Source organism: Electrophorus electricus, chromosome 7, assembly GCF_041902795.1.
Source record: "Electrophorus electricus isolate QZ-2024a chromosome 7, ASM4190279v1, whole genome shotgun sequence".
In the NCBI taxonomy this organism is placed as follows: Eukaryota; Metazoa; Chordata; class Actinopteri; order Gymnotiformes; family Gymnotidae; genus Electrophorus; species Electrophorus electricus.
The window spans coordinates 29672501-29698296 of record NC_137503.1 but is presented as its reverse complement, the minus strand read 5'-3'; the positions used below and the strand labels follow the sequence as shown (position 1 = coordinate 29698296).

The window sequence follows — 25796 nt, the reverse complement described above, 5'->3', positions numbered from 1 at the left end:
TGGCAGTGTTATGAGTACAGCGGTTGGGTTTGTGTGTGGGGACAGTGTATTGGAAAACAAGCGTAGAATATAATTATTGGGGTGAAGCGCAAGATTGGAAATTGCTAGAGGATGTATGTAAAAAAACAAACAAACAAACAAAAAACTACAGGTACCCAATATACTGCATTAACTACACTGAGGCTGGACATGGTGTTGCACTCTGAAAGTCAACTGATAATTTATTAGATAGAGTTAACAATCCATTTGAGGAAGGAGCTGATGTACGCAGATTTGGTAGCTGAGTGAGAGAATACGGGTGGCAGGCATATATAAAACTGGTAGAGATGGTTGTTAAGGGATTTGTAGCGAAGTCTGCCACATCTTTGCTTGTGCAGTTTGGTTTTAGAAGCTGTAAACTAAGGGTAGCTGGGAAGGAGTTATTGGAAGTAGCAGAAAGGGCTGGTCAGTGGTTGTGTTGTGGATGAGGAGAGCACAGCCTAGCTGCAGAAATGCACTACAAAGCACGAATGGCTGAGGTGTACAGTGTTCTAGGTAAATGGAGCACTGGGTAAGTGAGTGGGTTGTGTTGTCATTGTGTAATGTGGTAGATACAGATGGAACTGGGGCCACTGAGCATGCATTAGTGATGCCTGGGTATGGCTTTAGCCACCAGGGAGGCCAGTTTGGGTTTACACTTGAAGAGGTGTGGCTTGGTTTAAAAAGTGATCTTGGAGGGAAGAGTGACTGGGATGTCAGGGAGGTGCCTACATGATACTCCTGTCAAGAGCTTGCAGTGAGGTTTCTGGTATGAAGTGAGTGGGCTGGGCCCTATGTGGAGCTCTCATGGTTGGGCATAGGATATTTGACATCTTATCCTGTGTACAATTACAAAAGCTCAGGAATCTAAGAGGGGTATAATGTAATTGCAGCATTAAGATATGATGGCTATTGATTACTGTTCTGTGCCAGGCTATTTAGGATCAGGGATGCAGACATACATACTGTTCACACTTCTGTGCCCTTTAGCATGGTAAGAGCATGGAATGTGTGTGTTGAGGGGGAGGATGTATGCTTACTTGTACCAAAGTCTATCCCACATTATGTCTCATCAGTCCATTTAATTCTGTGGCATTGGCTCCTATGTGCTTAGAGTAGATTAATTCTGGAAGGAGCTTGGTGACGCTACATCCTTTGCAATCTTGATGAGAAGTGTGCCCTCCTCAGACTGACTCTGAATTCTTCTTTCTGTCTCTCTCTCTCTCTCTCCTCTCTCTCTCTCTCTCTCTCTCTCTCTCTCTCTCTCTGCAGTCACATACCAGTGAGTCTTAAAGGCTTCTCTTTGCAGGGATCTCTTGCGCAAGTCTGTTTGCCTACTACTTTGTGTGTGTGTGTGTGTGAGGGATGGGGAGAGTGAGAGAGAGGTTGTGCATGTCGTAGCACTTGTGCCATTGTGCTGTGTTGTCTAATGCCTGCGGGATGAAGAAGTTTCTAAACCTTGTCTTTCGTGGCCTGGTCAGCCTGCCCAAAGAAAAGGCTTGGCGAAAGCAGCGTGCTCGACGTCTGAAGAGACAGGGTAGGAGAGGATGGATCGCATTCAAGTGGACTAAGGTGATGCTCTTAGTTAGCGTACAGCGTAGGAGGGGGTGATGTGATTACAGTGCATGTGATGACATGCATCTTTAAAATGAGGTACTATTAAGGGGTAAATCTTTTTAGCAGTTATTAACTAAACAGCGACCAAATCCAGCATGTGTAAGCCTAAGTTGAATATCACTCATATTCATAAAAAGTCTGATGTGTCTATATCTAATCTCAACTAATTGCTACATAACGTTTGACCAAATTGCTTTTACTCTATAATATTACTAATCTTACTTTAAGTAATCTTACTCTGTATGCTGTTAATCTGTTTTTTCTGTAATTCTTAAAACATGTAATATAGTCTTTAATCGTACATTTATCAGAAATGAGTCCAAAATATTGCCGTTGTATAGATCCATGTCAGTACCAGAATATAATATGTTATGTGTAATGTATAGATATAGCCCGATACTGACATGGAATTCTTGATTATTGACCCTGAAGCAGGATTTTTTAAAAAGTGTCTGTCCTAATTTGATGATAATTCAAATTATGCACAAAGCAATTCTTTCCAGATGAATGAAACCATCAGTCACCATTGTCCAGCACTTTCCACTGGTCCTTGTTTTATGCCATGTAATAGAATTGTCTGTTATTATAATAATGGTTTCGGTGTGATGCAATGACGTTGGGAGCAGGATGGTGATGGAGGAACTCAGTAGAAACTGTGTGTTCTCTGTTCTCACATCTTTGCTTGCAGTCATAATCTCTTCATCCCCATTATTCTGGTTAATATTGTCAATGAAGGACTGCTTCTCAACCACGTGGACAAAAAGCACAAATCTGATCTCCCCATTTGTCTTTTTCTTTATCCTTTCCCCCTTCACAGAGGAAAAATGGCATCAGTACAGTCTTTTGACATTGCATTTATTTAGCCCCTATGGGAAAGCTGCTGTTTGGAGGAGTGTATAGTGGGGAGTGTTCAGGTATTTGGGATGCGGCCACGCTGCCACAGTGCAGAGCTGTGAATTTGCTTGCTGTGTCATAGAACATTCTCTGCATGGGTAGGCACTGAAAATAATAGGTAGATGAAAAGTCAGTTTTGCACAGTTTGACTCTTACCCCAAGAGTAGTCAAGACATTTGGTGTTCAAGGTTTTCCTTTTTGTAGTTTTGCAGTGGAGCTTTGAGGTTAACATGAATAACCTCAAGTGATGCTCATGCCCACCAATTAGCATACTGCAAACTGCCTGCAGAAATCATCATATATGTGCCTGATACCACATCAAATTAAGTAGTTTTCAAGTAGACTTTGCCACCCGCATGATTCACTATTTTACAGGGTCAAAAACCACACAAGTCAATCATTTTAAAGTGTCTACAGCAAGGCAAATGTTTTTGGTATGCAGTTTGCAAGGTCCTAATAAGCTTCTCTTGTTAGCTGTGTTAGTTTCATAGCTCCAATACAAAATTCTTACACTAAGCATGTCTTGGCTGACTGACTACATTTGCGTTAAAGGGAACATTTGTGTAAGTTTTTTCTACCAACATATTATTTTACTAATTGTTTTGAATAACATTAGGGCAAACTGAAGAACAGTAAACTACAATTTCTTGTCACGAGTGTAGTGCTAGCTTTAAAAAAACGTTTTCATCGCCCTATACCATTTAATTCCATAGCTTCTACTTGTGTTGTCAGTTTATGGATGTTTCAGTAATGAAACACCTGGTACAGTCCTACGGTCCTTTAATATGGCTCTCCATTTTATACATGATGAATTGTGGGTTGGCTCTCCAATATCTGCATAGTATTGAACATTGAAATGTGGCCAGAATAATTTCTATGTAGAAATGTTGTATCATTTACTTCTTAGTGAAATTGCCTTAGACCACTCTGACCAGCGCTGGAAACATGCCCGTGTATATGGTGAGTGGGTCAAAGAAGTGTGGAAGTTCAGGCAAGACATACAGTTATGTGCGAAATAATAGCAGTGTGTTTAAAACCACTGAGAAAATGCTCAATCCTCATAACAGCATTTATTTTCATATACACAAAGGCACTGGGAGCACTGCACATTCAATTCCAACGAAATATAAATTTTTAAACTGAAAATGAAGAAAAAAGAATAATGGGCTGTTAAAAAATAGCAGTGTCTACATTTTCATTTACAAACTCTAATATTTACAGCATAAACTGAAAGTTGTTTACAGATTTAGTTTTTCTGTTGATCACTGAACTAATATTTAGTTGTATAACCTTTATTTATGATAATTGCTTTACATCTGTGTGGCATGGAGTTAACTAACATCTGACATCTGTGAACAGATATTCTAGCCCAAGCTGACTGGACTACATTCCACAGTTTTTCTGTTTTCTTGGGTTTTGCACCAAAAACAGCATTTTTGATGTCATTCCACAAATTCTCAATCGGATTGAGGTCTGGGGACACTTCATAACTTCAATCTTGGTGGTCTGGAATCAGGATGTTGCCCACTTGCTGGTGTGTTTGGGGTCGTTGTCCTGCTGAAACACCCATTTCAAGGGCATTTCTTCTTCAGCATAAGGCAACATGACCTCTTCCAGTATTTTGATATATTCAAACTGGTCCATGGTGCCTGATATGCGATAAATGTGTCTGACTCCAAAGTATGAGAAACATCCCCAAACTATTATGCTTGCACCTCCATGTTTTACAGTCTTCACAGTGTACTTTTGGCTTGGATTCAGTGTTTATGGGTCATCTCACAAACTGTTTTTTGGCCTTTAGACCCAACAATCTTGCTCTCATCTGTCCATAGAATGTTGTCCCACTTCTCTTTAGGCCAGTCAACATGTTCTTTGGCAAACTGTAACCTTTCCAACACACACCTTTTTTTCAGCAATGGTACTTTACGAGGGTTTCTTGCAAATAGTTTGGCTTCACATAGGTGTCTTCTGATTGTTGCAGTACTCTCAGGTAACTTAAGATCTTCTTTGAGTTCCCTGGAGCTGATCATTGGATGCTTCTTTGCCATTTTTGTTATTATATGATCTATGTGGATGGTAGTATTTCCTTTCCTACTACGTGTTTTGGGTTTTGTTTGCCATTTTAAAGCATTTGAGATCATTTTAGCTGAGCGGCCAATTATTTTCTGCACTTCTTTATACGTTTTCCCCTCTCCAATGAACTTCTTGATCAAAGTACTGTCTCCATTGGTACAATGTCTGGGATGAGCCATTTTACTGGCTAAAACCAGCAGGTACAACATTTGCTGCCCTACTTCTTTAAATAAGGGCCAAGATTGACACCTATTTCTTCATAGTATGCATGACCTCACTAATTGAACTCCAAACTGCTATTAATTTTTAACACACCCCTTTCATTAAATGAGTCAGTTACACCCAATTAGCAACGTGCATGTCATGACTACTGATTCTGTTGGTTGCCCATTATTCGGCTACACCTAGTCATGATTATTTTTTTTCCCATGTTGTATTATCTCTTCTGCCAAAATCAGTAATTAAATACATTAGTGATGTTAGACTGCTATTATTTTGCACATAACTGTAATCATAACTAGACCAAGGTCATCAAGTTAAGAAATGTGCTGTAAACTACGTAGACAAGCCCAGTAAGTTTAAACTGCTATCATAGAGATATGAGCTCATCAAGTATTTTATTATTGTTTTATTATTTTTGAGTTCTCTATTTAGGTGCCTTTAGATAGCTCCATTTAGTCTTACCTTAACAGTGACTGTAGTTACATAGCCTCTTTAATACTGGTCTCATGTGGTCTGTTTTGGGGTAGTGTGTGAGTGAATGTGTATGCACATAAGCCTCTGAATCCTTCTAAAGTCTTGTGAAAATCCTCTGAGTCGGGTTTTTTTTTGTTTGTTTGTTTTTTAATTAATTTATTTATTTTTTGGCATTTAAAGATCATCCCGCTTTTCACAGATGACAAAGGGCTCCAATACTGTACTTTCCCTTTGTATGTTTGAGCATTTTCTTTTTGTGCTACACACACCTGCACACTGTGTGCATGACTGACTGCGCATCAGTTTTTATAAAAACAACAATAATATTATTTATTAATTTCTACATTGTTCCTGATTCCTGTGTATAAATCCCTTCTGATATTGCGATTTGTAGTATTCAGCGGGTTAATTTGATATTTTCCTGGCAGGATTTTCACAAATACTTATTATTGACAGCTGATTTGATATTTGGAGTGAAAGAGTTCTTCATATGTTTACATACACCTGTACTTGGAGTGGCTTTCTGCATCAGTGCCCCACATGCGTGTGTGTGCGTGTGTAGTCAAAGGTAAACTGATCTTTTGGCTCACTTAATGAATAGTTGGCATACTAGTCCTTCCATTTCCTTTAGTAAACACTTACAGCATCGTTGACACAATTGTTTTGAAAATTAATGATGCCATGTTCCTAAAGAGTACTTTCAGAGCAGAATGATCATCATCATTTATGGATGATTTATTATTTTCATTTACAATTAAATATTAAAGTCAAAATGATTTAAACTGTTTTCATCCAAGTGTTTTTATTGTCCATGTCAGTTTAGACAAATATTGGCCCTCTAATTCCACTCTGATTTTTTTTAAATTTGAGGTTATTATTTGAAATCTTAGTCACAATCCCTTGCTGTGTCATCCATTTTTGAATATTTGGGTTTACATGTGGTAATGCTATAACTGCAATCTGTTGTTGCAGTGTATTGTAAATACAGAAAATGGAAGGTTTTGGAATAATTTGTTTATTTTCTGTTTTGCATATGGTACAGATTGTTAACAAAGCCCAACAGCCTATGTAAAACTTTGGATCCCATTTGTCTCTGTGTGTGTGTTTGTGTGTGCGCATTTTTATCTGCTTGTGTATCTCTATCATAACGTGATAACCTGACACAGGCAAACGAAATATCACAGGCCAACACTAGTTCCACTGGTGTAAATATCCTTGTGTCCCACGGTCAACACCAGGGATCTTGAGAAATGGGAGGAGTAATGTGTACATCGCCAGCGTCTCCCCTCCCTACACTATAGCTTACTGCTCAGTTCTGTCACTCCTAGACCTGTGATAACTACCTGTCAATCAGTCTGACACATTCTAGTTGATTTTCCTCCTTAATCAGTGTGCCTTGTTGCAGTGTGGGTGGATCGAGGAAAGAGGCCGCTTCCCTGGGGACACCATATCTTTCAGTAATGACACAGCACCTCTGACTAATGCTGAGTGGCTGCCAGGGCTTTTAGCATGTCATGGAAACGGCTTTAGGGCAAAGCTCAGCCCTGCTGCCAGCTGTCTTTATGCTCCCTTGGTTTGATTCAAATGAAGGAATGTTTAGTATTAGACTTCTATCCCTTTGTTTGCTTGCTGGGTACCTGCCAGTCATAATCATTGCTGAATTGTCTAAATGGTGTTTTTGCCCCCTAGTGGTTCAACAGATGGAGTGAGTTGGACCCTTGTACAGATCCTGGTGCTCTCTCACACAGAGTGAAGCTCATTACAACTAAATTACAAAGTTAATGGAGGTTCTGAAAGTTAGCTTTAGACTCAATGATTAGGACTCCGGCCCAAAATGAAAGGTGTGAGATACTAATATTCTGTAAATAGACCTTATAAGGCACACAGACACACTATGATTGTGATTGCGGTGCATTATTGCTAGGCTAGGATATGAAAACCGTACATTCTCGGTGGACTGCGTTATGATGGGCTATATAAGCTGAATAGCTTGTATTCATGTGATGTATATTATTCTCCTCTTTTGTCTCTCCCGCCTCCTCCCAGATGATTCTGACAGTGTACCTGAGCGATGGTGAGCAGGCACTGACGGAGGTGCCCATCACCCCGGAGACGACGTGTCGTGATGTGGTGGAGTTCTGTAAGGAGCCGGGTGAGAGTGGTTGCCACCTGGCTGAAGTGTGGCGTGGCAATGGTACGTCCCTCTCCTCCTGTTGCCACCTTCTGTTCATTATAGCCGCTGCACTTCACTTCACCCCCGGCCTGCAAAGATAATATTTTTATTACATGATCTGGGTGTGGCTGGGAGAATGCAGAGTTTGGGGCACATCTGTGGATATGTATGTTTAAAATGAGGTTGACAGTATAGTTGTAGGGGAAATATGTTTGCAGTTCCCAGCCTGGGGGACACTGTATGTGTGGTGCTGTGCTCTGCTTGTTGGTCTCAGTATTTATTTGTGCCAACATTCATTTTGGCTTTTATACATAAGTTGTGAGCCAATGACCCAACAAAATGAGCACAGAAGGAATTTTACAGGGCAGTGGTAGCTCAGTGGTTAAGGTAGTTGGCTTGTAATTGGAAGGTTGCTGGTTCGAGCCCCACCACTGCCAAGTTGCCACTGTTCAAGTTGTACTCAGTCATAATTGTAAGTCGCTTTGGATAAAAGCATCAGCGAGATTCCGTAAATGTAAAGTCTACATAGCCATAAGTAAGTAGGTTATGTCTCTGTAAATATTGTGTGCTTATTAACACCTGCACATCATCTATAGCATTCTATAACCTACCATGACTAGTCTTCACACTTTCTGGTGAAATTGTTGGGGGGACGCATACCAGTGTTCTCGTTACCAGAGACGCATACCAGTGTTCGTTACCAGAGATGTATACCAGAGTTCTCATTGCCAGAGACGTATACCAGTGTTTTCATTGCCACGTTCATGTTTCTTCTTCTTCCATCTTCTTCTTTCTTTTTCTTTTTATCTTTTCAAAAACTACAAGTAAAAAGCTTCTCTCTGTAATTTGCAGAGTCCTTTCTTTGGGGTGTGCTCATCATCATGTTCAACAAAATGTCATTTTGTGTCCAACAAAATGTCCATCACTGCAGCTTCTAGCCGTACTACTGACACTAACTCCATTACTCGAGAGTGCGTCACAGTGATTGCTTGCAGCACACCACTGGCCTCAATTTAATGTCCTCCCATTACAGTATATGGCCAGAGTTACATAAATACTGCTCACCTCGCCAAACCTTTGTACATCTTTGAGTTAGTAATTCTATTTAAGCAATTTCATTTCCACATGACCCCCTGATTGCACCCTTGCTTCCAGTACAGGTTGTAGAAAGTTGTAGTTTGTTTAGCATTAGATGACCGTCCACCAGCAGTTTGCTGTGTGAATGTAATTGCATCTGATTTCCTATTGCATTGTGCACATTTATGCATTTTGTTCATGTATAAGTTGTCAGACAACCACTCGCTCCATCTGTTCTCAAACGGTCTTGCAGTTTGTGACTTTGTATTCCTGTGATTTCCGCTCTCTCATAGCATGCCATCTGTGTGCAGTCCATCACTTCTTTGCTGCATACTGGTACTAAGCCACCCTTCCTGTGTGGATGGGTTCTTGTCACCTCCTGCACCCAGTCACTCCATCTGCCCCTGCACCACTCCTGGCCAGCGGCCTACTCTTGCATGCATGACTAAAGGTGATGAGTGTGCTGTTCTTGTGCTACTCTGTAGTCAGTTCTACCACTCCCACACCCGCCCCCAAAGAACAGAAAAGACTTCCCTGCGGAGCTGAGATCAGACTGACGGAACTGGTAGTAGGCAGGCGTAGGTTCAAAAACGTGGCCCACTGGCCCAGTCTTTGGAAAAATGTTGACGAGGGCAAACAACAGTGTTGGGCTGTTCAATGCCTAACATTCTAATGAGCAATAAAGTTCTGTGCTGCTCCCCAAACTCTCAAACAGATAAATAAACATGATAAACATAGAGAAACTTTATCCTCAATGTGCTTGCCTTCCCCCGCAAATAGATTATCTTCAGTTTCTCTCTGTCTGGCCGCCTCCTGTGTGTTTCGGCTTTAGCTCCAGATGTCTCTGAACACGGGAATATATTTTAATGATATATTTTAACCCACTCTGTTCTTCTGGCAAGAAGCCACATTTGATTCGGCCTTTACATCTCTGGTGTGCGCGTGCCTGCACCCTTGTTGGGTGTGGTTCTGTCTCCCTTCTTAATTCCTCTGTGTAGTGTCAGGAAAGCATGTCTGGCTTTGACGAGATGGAGACACACCATCTGCCCTGTCCTTACCTTCAACCCGTTTTTTAAATTTTTTGTTTTATCCCCGCTCTTACATCCGTTTGCTTCGGGTCCCTAGAGATACGAAAGCTGTGTTTTCATGTGAAGGCCTGATGATGTCCATCACCGATACTCCTGCTGAGGCCCCTGAAAGTGTAATCTTTGTCCCTCACAGAGAGGCCGATCCCTTTTGACCACATGATGTATGAACACCTGCAGAAGTGGGGCCCCAGGAAGCAGGAAGTGAAGTTCTTCTTGCGGCACGAGGACTCTCCGACTGAGAGCAGTGACCAAGGTGAGCGCCGATGCTGCTCACGCTCGCCTTTCCACACCCTGGCTGACACGAGTAAGACTGCTGGCCTTCTGGAAAGCATACATAGGCCAGGGCTGGATTTAGCTCCTGCTGCTTTATGTTATGAAGGCAGAGCTTTATTTAGCATGACTGGCCTGGGGACAGATTGTAATATGGCACTTTGGCCATCCTGCTGCCCCTCCATGTGGGGCAGGAAAGCAGCTAAGTGATGGTTCCATAAGTAAGAAGCTTGCTGTGTAATGTGACTGCATATCTGTTTCCCCAGGCATCCTTTTTAGACAGGTTCACCCATGCTGTCTCAACACTCATGAACTTATGCCACATATGCAGTCTGATATTTAACGCACTTTATTATTTACTTATTTTTACATTTGTATTGAATTCAGTATGATATGCTTCAGAGCTGTGGCAACTTGTTGATCGCTTACTGAATGCTATGTGCAAAAATCCAAGCTTGTCCTGAGATTCTACATTTCCTGCTTCTCTTACACTGTGTGTGTGTGTATGTGCGGGCATGCGTATATGTGAAATAATAATGACAGACAGGGCTCATACTTTTCAACCTGTTCTTCTAATGACACGCCAGGCAAAGATGAAAACATCACTGTTCTCGAGTACTTTCAGTATAGGAGCTTCTCTTTGGCTGAATTCAGCATGGTGTTGGTCTCTCCTGTGTTTGCAGGTAGCCAGCAGTCTCAGGAGCAGGCCAGCAGAAGAACTGGAAACAGCTCGGATAAACACAACGAGAACGGGGTATGCTCCACTAGGGTCGCCGTGTTAAAAACCTTCCTGTAACATCACACCCTTTTCAAATCTGTGTCCACTCAAATGTTCAGACACGTTTTAACATGACGTCTTAGAGGGGTGACCCCTGTAATGGCATGAGCCATGTTGATTTGCTGATACAGAGGATTGTCTGCCATGACACTTTCACTTCCATACAATAATACTTCTATACCAGCGTTTGAAGAATGTCAACCATCCGAGCTATTCATGTACAAGTTACATTGAAGCGCCAGTAGTTTCAGACTTGCTTGCTTGATTAATGTCCAGGTGCTATTTCTAGTTCAGTGATTTGCTCGTTCAAGTCGTGACTTCTGAAATGGCACCCTTCAGTGTTGCAGCTTTTAGCAAAAGTCATCTGCAGCTGTCTAATGAGACAGCCAGCACAGTGAGCTGCATTTGCTCTGCGCACTGCCCTCTGCATGCAGCTTTCGCAGGAGTGCTCCATATGTGCGCACACTATTCTTTTCTTGGGATGGGTGTTTTTCTCTCTCTCTTTTTTTTTCCTCTCCTCATGATCTACTTGATGATAAGAGCGTCCTTCAGCATCCTTCTGTCTTCATCCATCTGGCCCAGATCCTGGCAGGGGAAAAGCAGTGCTCCAGGAAGCGGAACTAATTTTACCTTAAGGGAGGCAGAGGGCTTGCCGATCAACAAAGCAGGAGATAAGAGCCTCTTTATGAGTCTCCCACTGATGTCGTGTCTCTATCTCTCCCCCCCCCCCCCCAATCCCATCCCATCTTTGTTTCATACACTTTGCACCGCTGTTATCTCCGTGTCTTGAGGGAGGGAGTGACAGACCGCAGAGGTCGTGCGTCACTACCTCTGCTCGAGGTGGTTAGCTAGGGAGCTGATTAGTGAGGATATGCTAGCTGCCACTGTTCATGCATGGAGAGTATGTACCGGTGATGAGCACACTGTCCTGGCACTGACAGGCCCAGGGGTCTCCAGAGAGTAGCATTACTGTTCCTGCTGGCTTGGCTAGTGAGGTCGGCTGTTTGAGTTTCCTTTCACTTCGTTGCCGTTTACTTTGCCGGTCCATTGAGTATTTGTATACACAGCAGGGGTGTCCTAAGCGTGGCTTATGAAGAGCATGAAAACTGAGTCAGGAGTGATGCGTAGGGAAACCACTTGACTGTGCAGGGCTGTATCACACTATCGCTCAAGCCCCCGATGTGAATGTCACCTCTGATATTGTTAGTCTTGATTTAATTAAGTGGTTTTGCTTGCCCACTCTGGTTCAGTATGGCCGTTGTGCTGAAGGGCAGTATGTCATGGAATCTTTACTTGACAGGCTCCTGAGCTTCCAGAATAGGCTGATGCACACATGGTATTGACATTTTGCTTGGTACTTGGTCTTTGGTCTTTAGCTTGCTTTATAGTTGTCACACAGTTTTAAATGTGTTATTGTCCTGAAGCACACTCAGTCGGTGCTGTGTATTTTTCAGTGTGAACAGCAGGAAGATGAGTGTGAGTGTCTGTTACAGTCAGAGCTAGTAGTCTGCTGTGACTGCTGTGTTGGATTGGGCTCTTTAACCGCATGACGCCTTGCTGCTGGTTAACTCCCAGAGCCTTGTTTTTGCCTGCCTCTCCCATAAACATGACCAAGCTTCATTCAGCACATCCCCATACTTAAAGTAATGCCTTCCTACTCTGCTGTGCACTAACCTCAGCAGGCACATGGACTGTACTCATGATTAGCAGTAATATGGTGTGTGTGTGTGTGTGTGTGTGTGTGTGTGTGTGTGTGTGTGTGTGTGTGTGTGTGTGTGTGTGTGTGTGTGTGTGTGTGTGTGTGTGTGTGTGTGTGTGTGTGTGTGTCGGAGACGGAGAGAGAACAAGAGAGATTCTGTACAGGTGAACCTCATAAGAGATGGGTTATTTTTGGCAGCCTAGAAGTGGCATTTTTGCTCTCTGATGAAAATGACTGACTAACTGGGTCTTATTGTTGAATTGTGCGTGTGTGAGTGCTCTCAGCACAACTGCACAGTACTTAGCAGTAGACCTGAAATGGGCTGCCAGTGAAGACCCAATAAACACTTTGCAGCCTGTGAAGAGTGATCACTGTTTTCCCATTCATCACGTAAGTAGTTATATGGGAAGATTCAGTCCAAAAATTATTTTCCCAAACATTAGCATGTTGCTTTGTTGGGGATGTGTTTTAATCCTAACTTGGCTTGTAAAATGGACTCTTGTGATTTTGTTTATGACAATATTTATGGTGGTGATTAATTATATGGTGATTATTGTAATTCTTAATTTGGCACAATCTGCTTAGTGTGGAAGAGGGGGATAAAATAGATTTTTGCTGCTCAGGGCTTGCAGACACGAGCCGCTATTAGCAAGCCAAGCACATTTCCTAACTACCTAGCCATGCAACATTTAAAGATAGGACTCATTTTAACATGTTGGCGGCTTGGTGGCTTCTTGGACACTGCAGTCAAGCACTCTGGGCAAAGCCTATGTTACAAAGGATTGTTACAAAGGACTTTGTGTTTAACATTTATTGTTAACTGTGTCTATAACTAACAGCTGTAAAGTATGAACCAGACTAATGGTTTTGCACTCTACAGAAAACTTGATAATTCACTTTTTATTTAATTTTTCGTTTCATCTCTGTAAATAATATTTTAATCATGTTTTAATCAAGCTTTTAATTTGTATTCCTTTTGCATCCTGTTAAACTTAATTACATTTAATTCTCTTTGGATTTTCTCATTTGTAAGGCATTTCGATCTCAGTATATGAAAGGTGCTATATAAACTTTCCTTGCCATGCCGTGACTATTGGTGAGACGTGGAAGACCATTCAAACTCCTTGCTTCATTCAAGCTTTTCTGGTGTGCTGTTAATATTTTTTATAAAACAAAGGCTTGCCTGGTTGCTTGTTTTTTTTGGGGGTTTTTTGTGGTGTTATTGTCCTGTTGCTCCTTTACAGTTTAAGACCCTCAGTGTTCTTGTCACCTCCTCTGTCGTCCCCCCCCCCACCCCACACACACACACACACACACACACTTACTTGACATCTGTCATAGTCTCACTCCTCACTCCTGTGCTCCCTGGACACACACTTAACCTAAATGGGAGTTGCCCATCTCCCTTCAAATGCCAGTGGGTGGTCTCCTCCTCACATTCCCTCTCATCACTTCACTCGTTAACACGTGTGCACCCTGTCTGTGTACGTCTCTCTCTCTCGGCCCCTCCATGGGTGTCCTGGTGCGCTGGCGCTACCTTGTGCCGGTGGTGCTCTGCTCCTAGCTCGTCTTCCCCAGACTCATTAGCCTTTTTTACTTGTCTCTGCACTCTTATCTCTCCGCTCTCTCTCCATTCGTCCTTGCCATTTGTCCATCTCTCCATCCACACTTGGCCCGGCAGACCTAGCACCTACACAGGCAGATCTGCTCTGAGTGTTGGGAGGGGCAAGCAGAACGTGAGGTAAGGCTACTCCGGCTCCCTGTTGGAACAGCTAGCTAATATGTCCCTGTTTCATGCACTGTTAAGCTGTTGTGTTGTTTAGATTGCGTACCTTTCTGCCTTATTTTAAGTCATCCGTATGATATTACCTTTGTAGTCCTGCTGGCTAGTGTGGTGGTGGTGGTGGTTGTTTTTAGTTTGCAGGCTAAGCCCCCGCTGAGTGAAGTGATGGGGAAAATTTGAAGCTCTGTGAGAGATGAAAGGAGTATACTCGGGCTGTTTGAGGGTTGCAGGTTCATACGAAGGCCATTTCTGCTGCGTGTGGGCCTGCTGTCCATCGTGAGCATGGGCTATGGAGCTGCAGCACTCAGGACCGTGTGGGCAGTATAACTCTGACAGAGCTGAAGCAGTCTTTGTCTGTGTGGGCAGATTCTCTCTGCAGGGATCGCATGTTTCAGGCTTTTCTTTATACTCCCAGTGTTTTTCCTCAGATCTCTCACACCGTGTCTAAACTAGTAAAACTGCATGTAAAAAATGCAGTCAATCTTAAGCAATGACTGCTTATGTTTGGGGGGGGGGTTTGTTGGGGGTTTTTTGTGAGATATTATTGTTAGATAATTTAGAACCCTTTTTTAATATTATAGTTTTATTGTTGTATAATCTGTAGCATATTGTTGATCAGTTCTCTGGATTTTTAAAAACGTGTTAAATGGGAACACAATTTTGGTGTTATTAATTAAGTTCTGTTTGTGGATGTGGGTTTAGCCAGCCTGCCAGAACTTGTACATTCCTGGCCAACTACAGATGATCTTGGCATGAAAAGCAGTCCCTGTGCAGTTTTGATGCTTTTTGTAAGACTTGAATAGCTCTTAATGTGATGCCAGTATCTGACTACTGTATAGAACTAAGCCTTATGGCAAGACAATTTTTCATTCAAGTTTTTCATGTCATGAGTTTTTACTAAACATAATTTATAGATGTATTTGTGGGACTTAAAAGCCTTGTGGTTTTTCCTTGTCACATTTCTTTGTGTTATTTTATCTGTTCTTAGAATCCCTGACATTTTATTTCAAAAAATGGTACGGCATTTGTCTGCTCTCACAGCCTACAGCTAACATGTCTGCCCTCAGACCCATCTAAATTAGTACAGAGGCTCATTGCTGACATGCAAGTAAAGGTCTCCAGCCAGGTTTGGTTTGCGTAAGTTGTAAGTATCCACAAAAATGATGTGCAGTGTGCAATTTTTCCAGAATGCAGCAGATTTAGTGAGCTAGTCAGCAACCCCTGCTCAGTCAGGCCTCACGTTAAATGGCCTTGTTGGCATTTCTGGATGATTTTTCATGCTGCTCTTTCATACTTTAAACATAATGAAACTAAACAATTAATCCACTCACCAGCCACCTACCTTGAGTCCCCTGCCTTGTTCATACACTTTCTGGATGCTTAATTACTTATCATTTTGGTGGGTAGAAAGTAATTTGGCTGGAAGACCCCAAAATATCCAGCAAAAAGTGTGCTGTGGTCAGATACTGGCCATTAATAAGAGGCCATGGATGAGATACAGACCTACTGCCGCTTTAGGTGCTTATGTGCAACAAAAATGACTTTGGTGAATAGTCTGCTAGGTTGTAGGTTTGGAAATCAAACTATTCCACTTGTATGTTTATTGCCAGATGAATGTTGAAAATAGGACTTACTCCATCTACTCTACATTCAGTCTTCATGCTGAGTACTCTTTCTGGATTATTTTTTTCTTGGTTGCTACCTTCGGGATGAGCAATCAAATGCAATGCTGCAGTAAGGAAGGCCTCTGGACATGGCGCTCCACCCTTCCACTGCACTGGGATTGTAGTTTCTCATGATCAACTGACCGTACCAGTGTCTCATGCTGTGTAGAACATAGCCATGGGCTCTAGAGAAGGCACCAGCTCTGTGTCTACCAAAGCTTCCCACTGACCTGTTTCCTTTTGTCACTTTTTGGGTTACTGTCTGCATATGGGTTGGGTTACTCCCTGCATGTGTGACCAAGAAACCGAAAAAGAAAATACACCCCCCCCCCCCCCCAGCTCGTGTGCCTGTTGAAATGCTAGTTGGCGGTAGATACGATATGAAAAGCACCATCCAAATCTTCTTTTGCTGTAAATTGCATTCCCTGTATTTCCTTGTATTAACGTGGATAGAATATCCAGTCAGCACTGTAGGTGAGCACTGTATATGGTCCTGTAAATCAGTTTCAGCTCTCCCCGATATGTGCTCTCATGTCTGGATTCCTGTTTAAACATGTATCAGGTTTCGCTCCTATACTGATGCCTGCGGTCACAGCCTGCTCTTCTGTTCCCTAGAGATGGCCGTCAGTGTTTGCACAACTGCATCTGGTAAGGGAGAGTGGGAGTGAGAGACCAGGCAGGGTTAGGCCAGACCTTGACAGAGACTTTATAGAGACTATGGAAAAATGAAGGTTGCCCCACCCTCAGGACATGCAGATAATCCAATCAGTCTGCTCTGCATGCTGTTCCTTTGAGCCGCATTGCCAAGGAGACGTTCGCTTTGGTGGCTGTGTTACTGCGATATACAGGGTCCGCTGTGTTTGCAAACACGGGCTGACATGGTCGCCTTTTAAGCCTTGACTCGCTCCCAATGCAGACTGAGTCAGGTCATTTCTGTGGTAATGAAATCTGGAGGTGTGCCATGAAGTTCACCCTGCTGAGAGAACAAAAGTGTGTCATTATTGATCATGAACTCTGCTAAGTTGTGCTGAGCTGAGCTAAAAACTTTTTTAAATGGGCATGTACTGGACCCATACGTTTCTTGGCTTTTGTCAAGATTTGTATGATTTAATAAGCAATTTTACAATTAACTGTTTTAGAATAAGATACTTTAGCTGCACTGACTGTGCAAAATAGCATTTGTGATGGAATTCATACAGTTTCTCAGATTAAGGCGAAACAGTTAACAGACTTTCAGCTTGTGATTGGCCAGAGGGCTGCTGGTGCCTACAGACTGTGAATACTGCTGAACCAGGGCACTGAGGAATCTACTGTATGCAGCAGAATGGATAATTATTGAGCTATTGTGAACTTCAGTAGCAATTACTTAAAGCTACAGTTATCATCTTGGAGTTACGATTATCTTAGGGCTTCATGTAATTTGTAATATGGCAAATTAAGGGTTCCAGACATTTCATTTTATTTTGGAGAACTGGTTAAATATTTAATGGAAGCAGGTTTTCAGGAATATAGTAAAATGCATTCTGTCGTGTTAAAAATTTTACCAGTAATTTGGCTAGTTAAAAGTGATTTGTAGATGTGAGGATTTGTGGATGTCTCATTTGTAAATATAAGTCATTATTTATCTCCGTCGTTATTTATCTTTTTAGCACAAACTTGATCTCTGGTCATTTGATATATATCTGAGAATTATAAATGACGATCCTATGCAATACAAAATAATACGGTCCGCATTCAAGCGACAACATAAAGAAGAAATGAAACGCCTGTGAGCGACGCGGTCTACTGAGCTGAGTGTACGAGTTACTTCAGTAAGGGGGAAATACAGCGGCTATATGTATTGTTACTGTGATAACAAAAATCAGTACGTCGTGCCGATTTTAAAATGACGTTATATGTGTGTGTGTGTGTATAAATATATATATATATATATATATATATTTATTTATTTATTTTTTTTCATTCATTTGATTTGCACCTGGTCGCGCCTCGGTAGACGTGTTTGTCTCGATCGCTAACCGTTAGTGAGTGCTGTTTAGTGCCGAGAGCGTTAGTTGGCGTGGAGGGAGTCACTAATCCCCTACGAGTTGGTGAAAGGCAGGCGCGTACCTCTTAACGCGCAGCGACGTTTTCGTGCTATTCAAATTGCATTCGTAGGTTTTGTTTTGTTTGTCTCTTTTGCCTATTTAAACACCTTTTAAGTAACTTCGCAATTGCTGGATGTACGGTTGCGAGATGGAATTTAAACACATGGAGGCAATACAAGATATGACGGCCGCGGGGCATTGCAGTAAAATAAAAGTGCGCTCCTGCAGAATAACATGGGGAAACGCTCAGCAGGTACATTCTTTCACTGCACGTTGTCTACTAGACATATTTAAAGTATATGAGGGTGTATGATATAACCACATAGGCATAGTAGATGCTGCAGGTTTCATCAGAATTAATCTACATTAAGTTATGTGATATAAAGATGCATTGCTATAGATTAGATTGGACATCAGTTGTGAAATATTCATTTTGTGTTGTTTTCTGTGTTTATATATTGAAGCAAGGATTGTTACCTCAAGAAAGAAGGTTATCACAAAAAAATATTTTACCTTCTGCTCAGACAGCACTCTCACACTCATTTGAACTTGAAGTGACAATTGTAAAGCTTCAAATAAAGCCATGTTAAGTTGACTTTTATAGCTGCCGTCGTGCCTGCATTTTTTGTGACATAATCAGTGTCCAAATGCATGATTATGATGCTGTTTCTGGGGGGGAAAAAAAAAAGAAGTTGAATATAAGAATCATATGCAAAACACATACAGCATATATCTCAAATTTCTCATTAAGATAAATGTCAATAACATATGAATTATCTGAATAGATGATATTAGTTTGGCTATAAATAGATTTAGCCCCTGGCTGTGGGTGACCCAACAATGCTCTAAATCTCCAAACCTTTGCATGACAGTTATTACCATATGTTATTATATGAGAATTGATTGATGACTATTACAGTGATATAACCAGTAAGTTGAGTTATAGCACTCAATTACAAACATGTGTTTGGATTACGTAACATTTTGAACATTGTAAAATAATTATCCTCTGCTGAATTGTGTGGGAATTTCACTTCCTGTTCTGCTGTTTATGTCGATAAAGCTAGCTTTCCTTTCAATTTTCATTCAGTAACACTTTTGCGTGCAAGCACATACATGTATGCACACTCAGAATTGGTTGGATGTCACAAAACTAATTCTGCCCCATTGTGTTCACATCTTATTTTAGCCATGTAGAATTAGTGGCACCCTGGCTGAGTAGTGCTCGCAGGTCACATGGTTCTGTAACCTGTGTAAGTGTCCAAGCTTCACTCTCTGCCGGACTTCCTCCTTCTCGCAGTCTGATTGCATGTGTGGGTTCCAGTTAGGACATCCAAGTAGCACAGCTCACGGTGGGAAATCGAACATCGTACCTAAAAGGCTATTCCCCAGTGGTAGTGCAACTGTAAAGACAACAGCTGTAAAGCTTTGATCAAAAGATGCAAGACATATAGGAGAAGAGAAAAATCTCCCTTGCGTTTTGATGTGCAGAACATAATGGGCCAAGTTCATAAAACCGGCTGCCAGATTTGTAGTTAACAGAAAGTAGCGCCTCAAACAAACATCCTCATTCATAAATGTTCATTGCCGGTGTGGTGTTTGCTTGATACATTGTACTACCACACTGTGTCTTAATTTGCATATGACATTAGATTCATTCAACACTGCTCCACAAATACCACCTGAACCTGTCCAATGATATGTCTCCTGTAAGAAGCTGATGTGGATTGGTTGATCTTTTCTCAAATGATGCTTGATTTACATATGAAAATCAACAAAATTCTGCACATGCATCTACATAGCTAGATGACAATTTTATTTTTTTAAACGGCCCATTTTTGGTCTGGAGTGAGCATGATGGCAAACTACAACTGCTGTAGGCCATATGAACAGGACGGAGACTTGCTTGAGCAGTCTCCCAGAATGCTACAGACATTTGTCGTGAGAAATACCAATTTAGGTATAAACAGAAGAAAAAACTAAGATTGGCGAGAGACTGCTCTGCCGTGATATAGTAGTAGTACTGAAGTCATCAACTCTGCGCAATCATACAGTTCCTATCTTGGTGAAAGTTACCAATGCATTACAATGCAAATGCATTAATGCAATGTTTGTCAGTCTTCTGCCTTGGCATGAATCTTTGTGGAATATGCCTTCATTTACATGTCAATTTTGATTTGCTTTCACCTAGGACACAGGTGACTTTTTAGTGCAGCGGTAAGTTGACAACAGTGAGCTAATTATTGCCACAGTAACTTTATGAATAGGAGGTAAATGCTTCTTACAAGAAACTTGAACCCTGATGCAGATTTAGCAGGGACTTAATGATGACAACCACGGCAACCAAGAAAAGTGGGCATTCCAAGTTTTGTAATAACAGGATGTACCATCCAGTTACCATCAAGTCCCATTTCCTGTGAGTTTTTTTGGTTTAGTCTGAAAATGGTGCAGATATCATACTCTCTCTCTCTTTCACTCACCCTTTCATCATGACTTTGCAGCACAAGTCTCAAAGGGGGGGGTGCAAATTGATCGCCTATTGGCATAACTTCAACTAGTCAGCCTCTAGAGCATCTTCACTCATCAGTTTTTTTTTGTTTTGTTTTTTTTTGTGCCAAAGGGTAGCCAGCTAGCTGAGACACGGACTTTGTCCAGGAACACCTGCTTGTATGCAGTGTCTGAATATGAATCTCAGTCACTGGCCAAGCTCTAGTTCATTATTCTGATGTTTCCATAGTCCTCTTTGTTTTTGCCATTGGTGGTGTATCGGTGTATCTAAATTTCTGTCTGTGGAAGCAAATGTGTGTTGTCTGAATTAGATTGTTAGTCATTTATTTATTCCTTCATTTATTTATTTATTTATTAACTATTCACTGCATGGCTGTTCTTCTCTGCTGCCATGACGACAGCATGGTGATAGGGGCTGTGATGGACAGCTCCCTCTTATCAACCAGAATGCAAAGTGACGAGTCTGGGGACCTGCTCACTGCCCCTCACACAGGCCTGTTTACCTGCTCTCAGCTGAAAGCAGAGTCATCCCTCCCTCTGATGAGCTCAGCACAGAGCAGAGCGGCCCTAGATTAGCGTTAGCACTCCGCCTATAATTAAGCCATGAGTGTTTACGTAGCCACAGGTCATTTCACACCCTATTCTCACTACACTGAGCACTGCAGATGGCAAACACAAGAGCTCTGTCTCATTCTCTCGCTCACATTCTGTCTCTCTCTCTTTCTCCCTCACTCACTTTCTTCTCTTCTTTCAGTCTCTCTTTCCACACCTCCCTCCCCCTCGCCGCCCCCAGTTTCTTTCGCACAGTCGTCTATGATTTGCATGTCCAAGCAAGGCGTTCCCAGTCCAAGTAGATGCTGTGTTGTGGCTGTCTGGGTGCTGTAAATAGAACATAGCGCTCACCTAACTTAATGGAGTGTGGGTGTGTGGGGTTTTTTTTGTCACTTAGGTTTCCAAAATTAACCTTCCTGTTGCTCCCTCCCTTCCCAAGCTTGCCTGGCCTTTTTTCCTCGTGATTAACCGTCCGCCTCTCTCTGCCACGTCCCCTGTACCGCCCCCTCTGCAGGTGGGCAGCTCGCGTGTGGAGCTGACCCTCTCCGAACTGCAGGAGATGGCCACGCGACAGCAGCAGCAGATCGAGGCTCAGCAGCAGATGCTTGTCGCCAAGGTAACCCCCGCAGACACGTGCTACGGGTGGTCCCACTCTTTCTCTGTGTGTTGGGAAGTGCATTTTTTGTCGCCCTGGAAACCAAGCGCAGGTCTAGCGCTGCTGGACGATTTGTTGTTGAGGAAAAGAGCAGTAGGTTTCATTCCTGCTGAAAGCACTGTTTGTCGGGGGGTTGTGCCAAGACTAGTCGCAGCTGTTGCCTGAACAATTTCACTGTTAGTATTAAATCTTAAGTTTGTAGTAGGAATGGTATGATGTCTGAAGAGCAGTAATCGCACAAGATATGATCGTGAGCCTGTTTGTCCGTTGTTGGATGGATGTTGACCAGACGTCAGTTACAGTTCACTTTAGCCAGAATTGGTCTGTTTGTCATTTTATAATGTCTGGGCATCGTTCCCAAGTTCCCGTGAAAAAATGCTTTTCATTTCAGTCTAAAATAAGGATTGTTGAGCTTGCAAGTGTATTGGCAGTAATTTGCAGTTTACGGAACACTCACCCTCTATGCTGTTGTCAAGAAAGATTCCAGATGTCCACTGCACACATAGCTTAAAGGGCATAATGGGTTTTTGTATGCAGAGTGTAACATATTTTAAGTGTGTGAGCTCAGCCATGGGCTGTCATCAGTGCTCCCAGTGGGTGTTTACAGTGGCGTGTGCTCAGGTGATGAGCTCATCTCCACTTATCGCTGCGGTGATGTTAGCACTCAGAACTGCAGCAGAAAACGGAGGCAAAGCCAGCAATGCAGCGAGTGTTATCAGTGCACCCCGCCTGCCGCCACAGGCATTTCTCAGTGGATCTCGCCAAATAGTTACCGAGCTCCTGTTCTCCCATTCGGTGCAAAACTCAACACGAGGAATGGGTGAACTTAACAAGCGCTGATTGCGCCGAGGTTCTGGACCCAGGAGCAGCTCGGCCCTGGCTGCAGCTCTCGGAAGATGAGAGCGGAGTCAGGTTCTGATCCAGATGTTAGAGCAGCTGTGGCTCAAGAGGGACCATTTTCCCATGGGACTACGATGCCACTGAGCTTCCAGCCACTGAGGCCTCTACTGCCTGGGCTATATTTAGCTGCACCACTCAAGAGTGGCACTCTGCTCCCTGTTCGTGTGGCTCTGTGTGCGGTTACGCCTCTTGAGTTGAATTCGTTACATGCATGTGCCTCTGAACCCTCTGTAGTCATTTAAGCAGCATTTCCACTTTAGTTATTGACGCATCTCTCCGCCTACATTTCTCATGCTCCATAGACAGTGGAAGTCATTAAGCCGCTTTCCAGATGAGAGTGGGGTGGGTTGTAATGTGGCCGGGTGCCTGTAAACATGTGCAAGCGAGTGAGTTTGCACGTACGTGTCGGATTTCTCTTGACTCTAAATTCTTAGACTTGTAGCTGTTTTCTTGTCTTACCCTTCCCCGTGTGTGCATGCACGTGCAGGAGCAGCGTTTGCGGTACCTGAAGCAGCAGGAGCGACGGCAGCAACAGGCTGTGTCTGAAACGGAGAAGCTGCAGAGGCTGAAGGAGCGCGTGGAGAGCCAAGAGACCAAACTGAAAAAGATCCGTGCCATGAGGGGCCAGGTGGACTACAGCAAGGTCATCAATGGCAACCTGTGTATGTGCCTTCTTACACACCCTTCCGCTTTGTTACATGCTTGAAAAGGAAGTCACTGCTGGTCACCCTTATAAGCATTACACTCAACCAAGTCCTCACATACTCTTGGGTTTGAAGATACTGAATGTTCTTAAGCTCAAGGTTAGTTCCCCATCTAGTGAATACAACCCACAGTCACAGATGGGAAAGTCACCCACACACTTGAGTCCATATGAGCCCATCCTGGGCTGTAAGGATGTTTCCCAGTGCACAAGCATGTGTGGCTACTGGGAATGAGCTCCAGTGACGCACATTCTTAACTGCAATTAAATATAGGCCATCAGTAGTCTTAGCTCACCACTATTTGGCTGGTTGATAAAATGTTTTATCTTGATTTATTTTATCAGTTAGTTAATTAGCTGATGTGCATTTCATGTGACAGGCTTACAGAAGTTGTCTCTTATGATGTTCCCTTTTGTTTTCTCCTCTCAATGTTGAACCTTGGATTCTGTAACCTAGCAACAACTGTAGAGCAGAATATGCTGTCATGTATCCTGGCATGTGAACCATGCATTAAATTTTCATGGAATTATTAACTACTAAGAGCGAGATTTAGAGTGGCACCAGTGCATTTGTGTGTGTGTGCATTGACGTGTGCATTCGTGTGTGTGTGCTAGCGGCGGAGATCGAGCACTTCAGCGGGCTGTTCCAGGAGAAGCAGGCAGAGCTGCAGGCAGCCGTTTTGCGTGTGGACCAGCTCAGCCAACAGCTGGAGGACCTGCGCAGGGGCAAACTGAACGGCCTGCAGGGCCTGGGGGGCCACATTACCGGCACTGCTGCCCTGGAGCTCCGCAAGCTCTACCAGGAACTTCAGGTCTGCATGCGCCAAAGAGTACCCCCCCCCCCCCCCCCCCCCAAAAAAAAAACCCAAACAAAAAAAGCACTTTTTTTTCTTCAACAATATCTGTGATATAATCACAGAAGCTTGGTTTGATGATTATTATAACATGATCATATTGCTCCCCCAACAGGTGAAAGTGTGAATTGTTGCATGGGCATTTGTTCAACAAATCAGTACTCCTCTAATGTAACAAGCCCAGTGCCGTTGTCACTTTGAATAACATGAAGTTATAATGCCTGTCACTTGTAATGCCTATCAAATTAATTCACACCCTGAATGTCTATATTAGCCATTGGGTGGCCATTGTAATGATTGTGAGTGTGTGTGTGTGTGTGTGTGTGTGTGTGTGTGTGTGTGTGTGTGTGTGTGTGTGTGTGCGCGCGCGCGCACGTCAGATCCGTAACAAGCTGAACCAGGAGCAGAACAGTAAGCTGCAGCAGCAGAAGGAGCTGCTAAACAAACGCAACATGGAGGTGACACTAATGGACAAGCGCATCAGCGAGCTCCGGGAACGCCTCTATAAGAAAAAAGCTGAGGCACGTCAAAAAGAGAACCTGCCAGTAAGGCCAGGAGTGTAGCATACACACACACACACACACACACACACACACACACACACACACACACACACACACAGGTCTTTTGTTGTAGGTCAAAATTAATAGTATGACGTGTAGAGTTTGACACAGTTGAAAATGATAAAGCAGAGGGTGATGGAAGCGTTTTGTGTGTTTTTGGAAGGTGCTGATGAGTTGACCTTTTCACTCCCGCTCTACTGTTTGTCTCCCACTCACCCTTTTTTCCCCTCTTACTTTACTGTACATTTCCTCTCTCTCACCCCCTCTTTTTCTCTCCAACTCTACTGTTTGTTTCTCTCTCTCTCTTTTTGTCTGTCTACAGCTGAACCGAGCGAGCGAGCCTCCCTCCCCCCAACCTGGCAGCACAGGTCGTGTGGCAGCCGTGGGGCCCTACATCCAGGTCCCGTCACGGCCAGAGAATGCCTACGTGATGCCCCCAGAGCCCCTCAAACCTCAGACGCTGGGCGTGAATGCGCCAGCCAACCACGCTCGATCCAAATCAGGTCAGTCTTAAAATATTATTCTTCCATAATTGTTGAACTGAGAATATTTGTTTGGAGATGAAGGTACAATTTCTTCGTTTTTGTCTCAAAATGGTATTTGTATTTTACCCTTCATTTTTGACCCGTTTCTGTGCACTTACGTGTTCAGTTATGAGCTGATGTAAAGCCTCTTCTCTTGATATGTGAAGGTAATCCTGTTTGTCAGGTTTTGTGTATGATTTCTGGTTCACAATGGTCGTTAAGTGCAAGAATCCTCTGTGTCCAGCAGAGGGAGACTTTGAGCAAACATGCAGTTCGTGCAGTAATTTAAATCTTATTTCTTGACTGTTTTTACCCAATGGAAAGGTACAGGGTCTTTTAGACCATGGTGTGAGTCTGTTGAGGCTCGGTTACTGGAACTTGATGATTTTGATTTCCTTCTTTCTCTTTTCCTCTAACCTCTTGTGTGATCTTCTGCTCTGTGCTATGTGTATGTATCGCGCTCTCTCTCTCTCTCTCGCTCTCTCTCTCTCTCTCTCTCTCTCTCTCTCACCTGCCTGTTCTATGTTGTCATGCTTTCTGTGGGGCGGGGCTTATGATCAGATGGCGTGAGAAAACCGCCTGGGCCCTGGAAGGTCTCTGATTTAGACATCATAGTGGAC

The 25796-nt window shown here is 43.0% G+C and overlaps 1 protein-coding gene across 15 annotated transcripts in view; it reads left to right on the top strand.

Moving 5' to 3' along the window:
* Window positions 1-25796, top strand: part of ppp1r13bb (protein phosphatase 1, regulatory subunit 13Bb) — a 47207-nt gene that overhangs the window by 9238 nt on the left and 12173 nt on the right. For 4 of the 15 annotated variants that reach the window (XM_081716941.1, XM_081716942.1, XM_081716944.1 and 1 more), the window contains 9 exons: window positions 7345-7492; window positions 9770-9889; window positions 10590-10660; window positions 21492-21593; window positions 23020-23194; window positions 23851-24047; window positions 24470-24634; window positions 24975-25155; window positions 25738-25796. The exon at window positions 25738-25796 is cut by the window's right edge and continues 94 nt beyond it. In XM_081716941.1, coding sequence (XP_081573067.1) covers window positions 7345-7492; window positions 9770-9889; window positions 10590-10660; window positions 21492-21593; window positions 23020-23194; window positions 23851-24047; window positions 24470-24634; window positions 24975-25155; window positions 25738-25796 — 1218 coding nt within the window. Of the gene's footprint in view, window positions 1-1389; window positions 1591-7344; window positions 7493-8974; window positions 9000-9769; window positions 9890-10589; window positions 10661-11415; window positions 14125-16796; window positions 18171-21491; window positions 21594-23019; window positions 23195-23850; window positions 24048-24469; window positions 24635-24974; window positions 25156-25737 lie in introns of those variants that run through there. The other 11 variants (XM_081716940.1, XM_081716937.1, XM_081716938.1 and 8 more) reach the window with 11 other exon arrangements.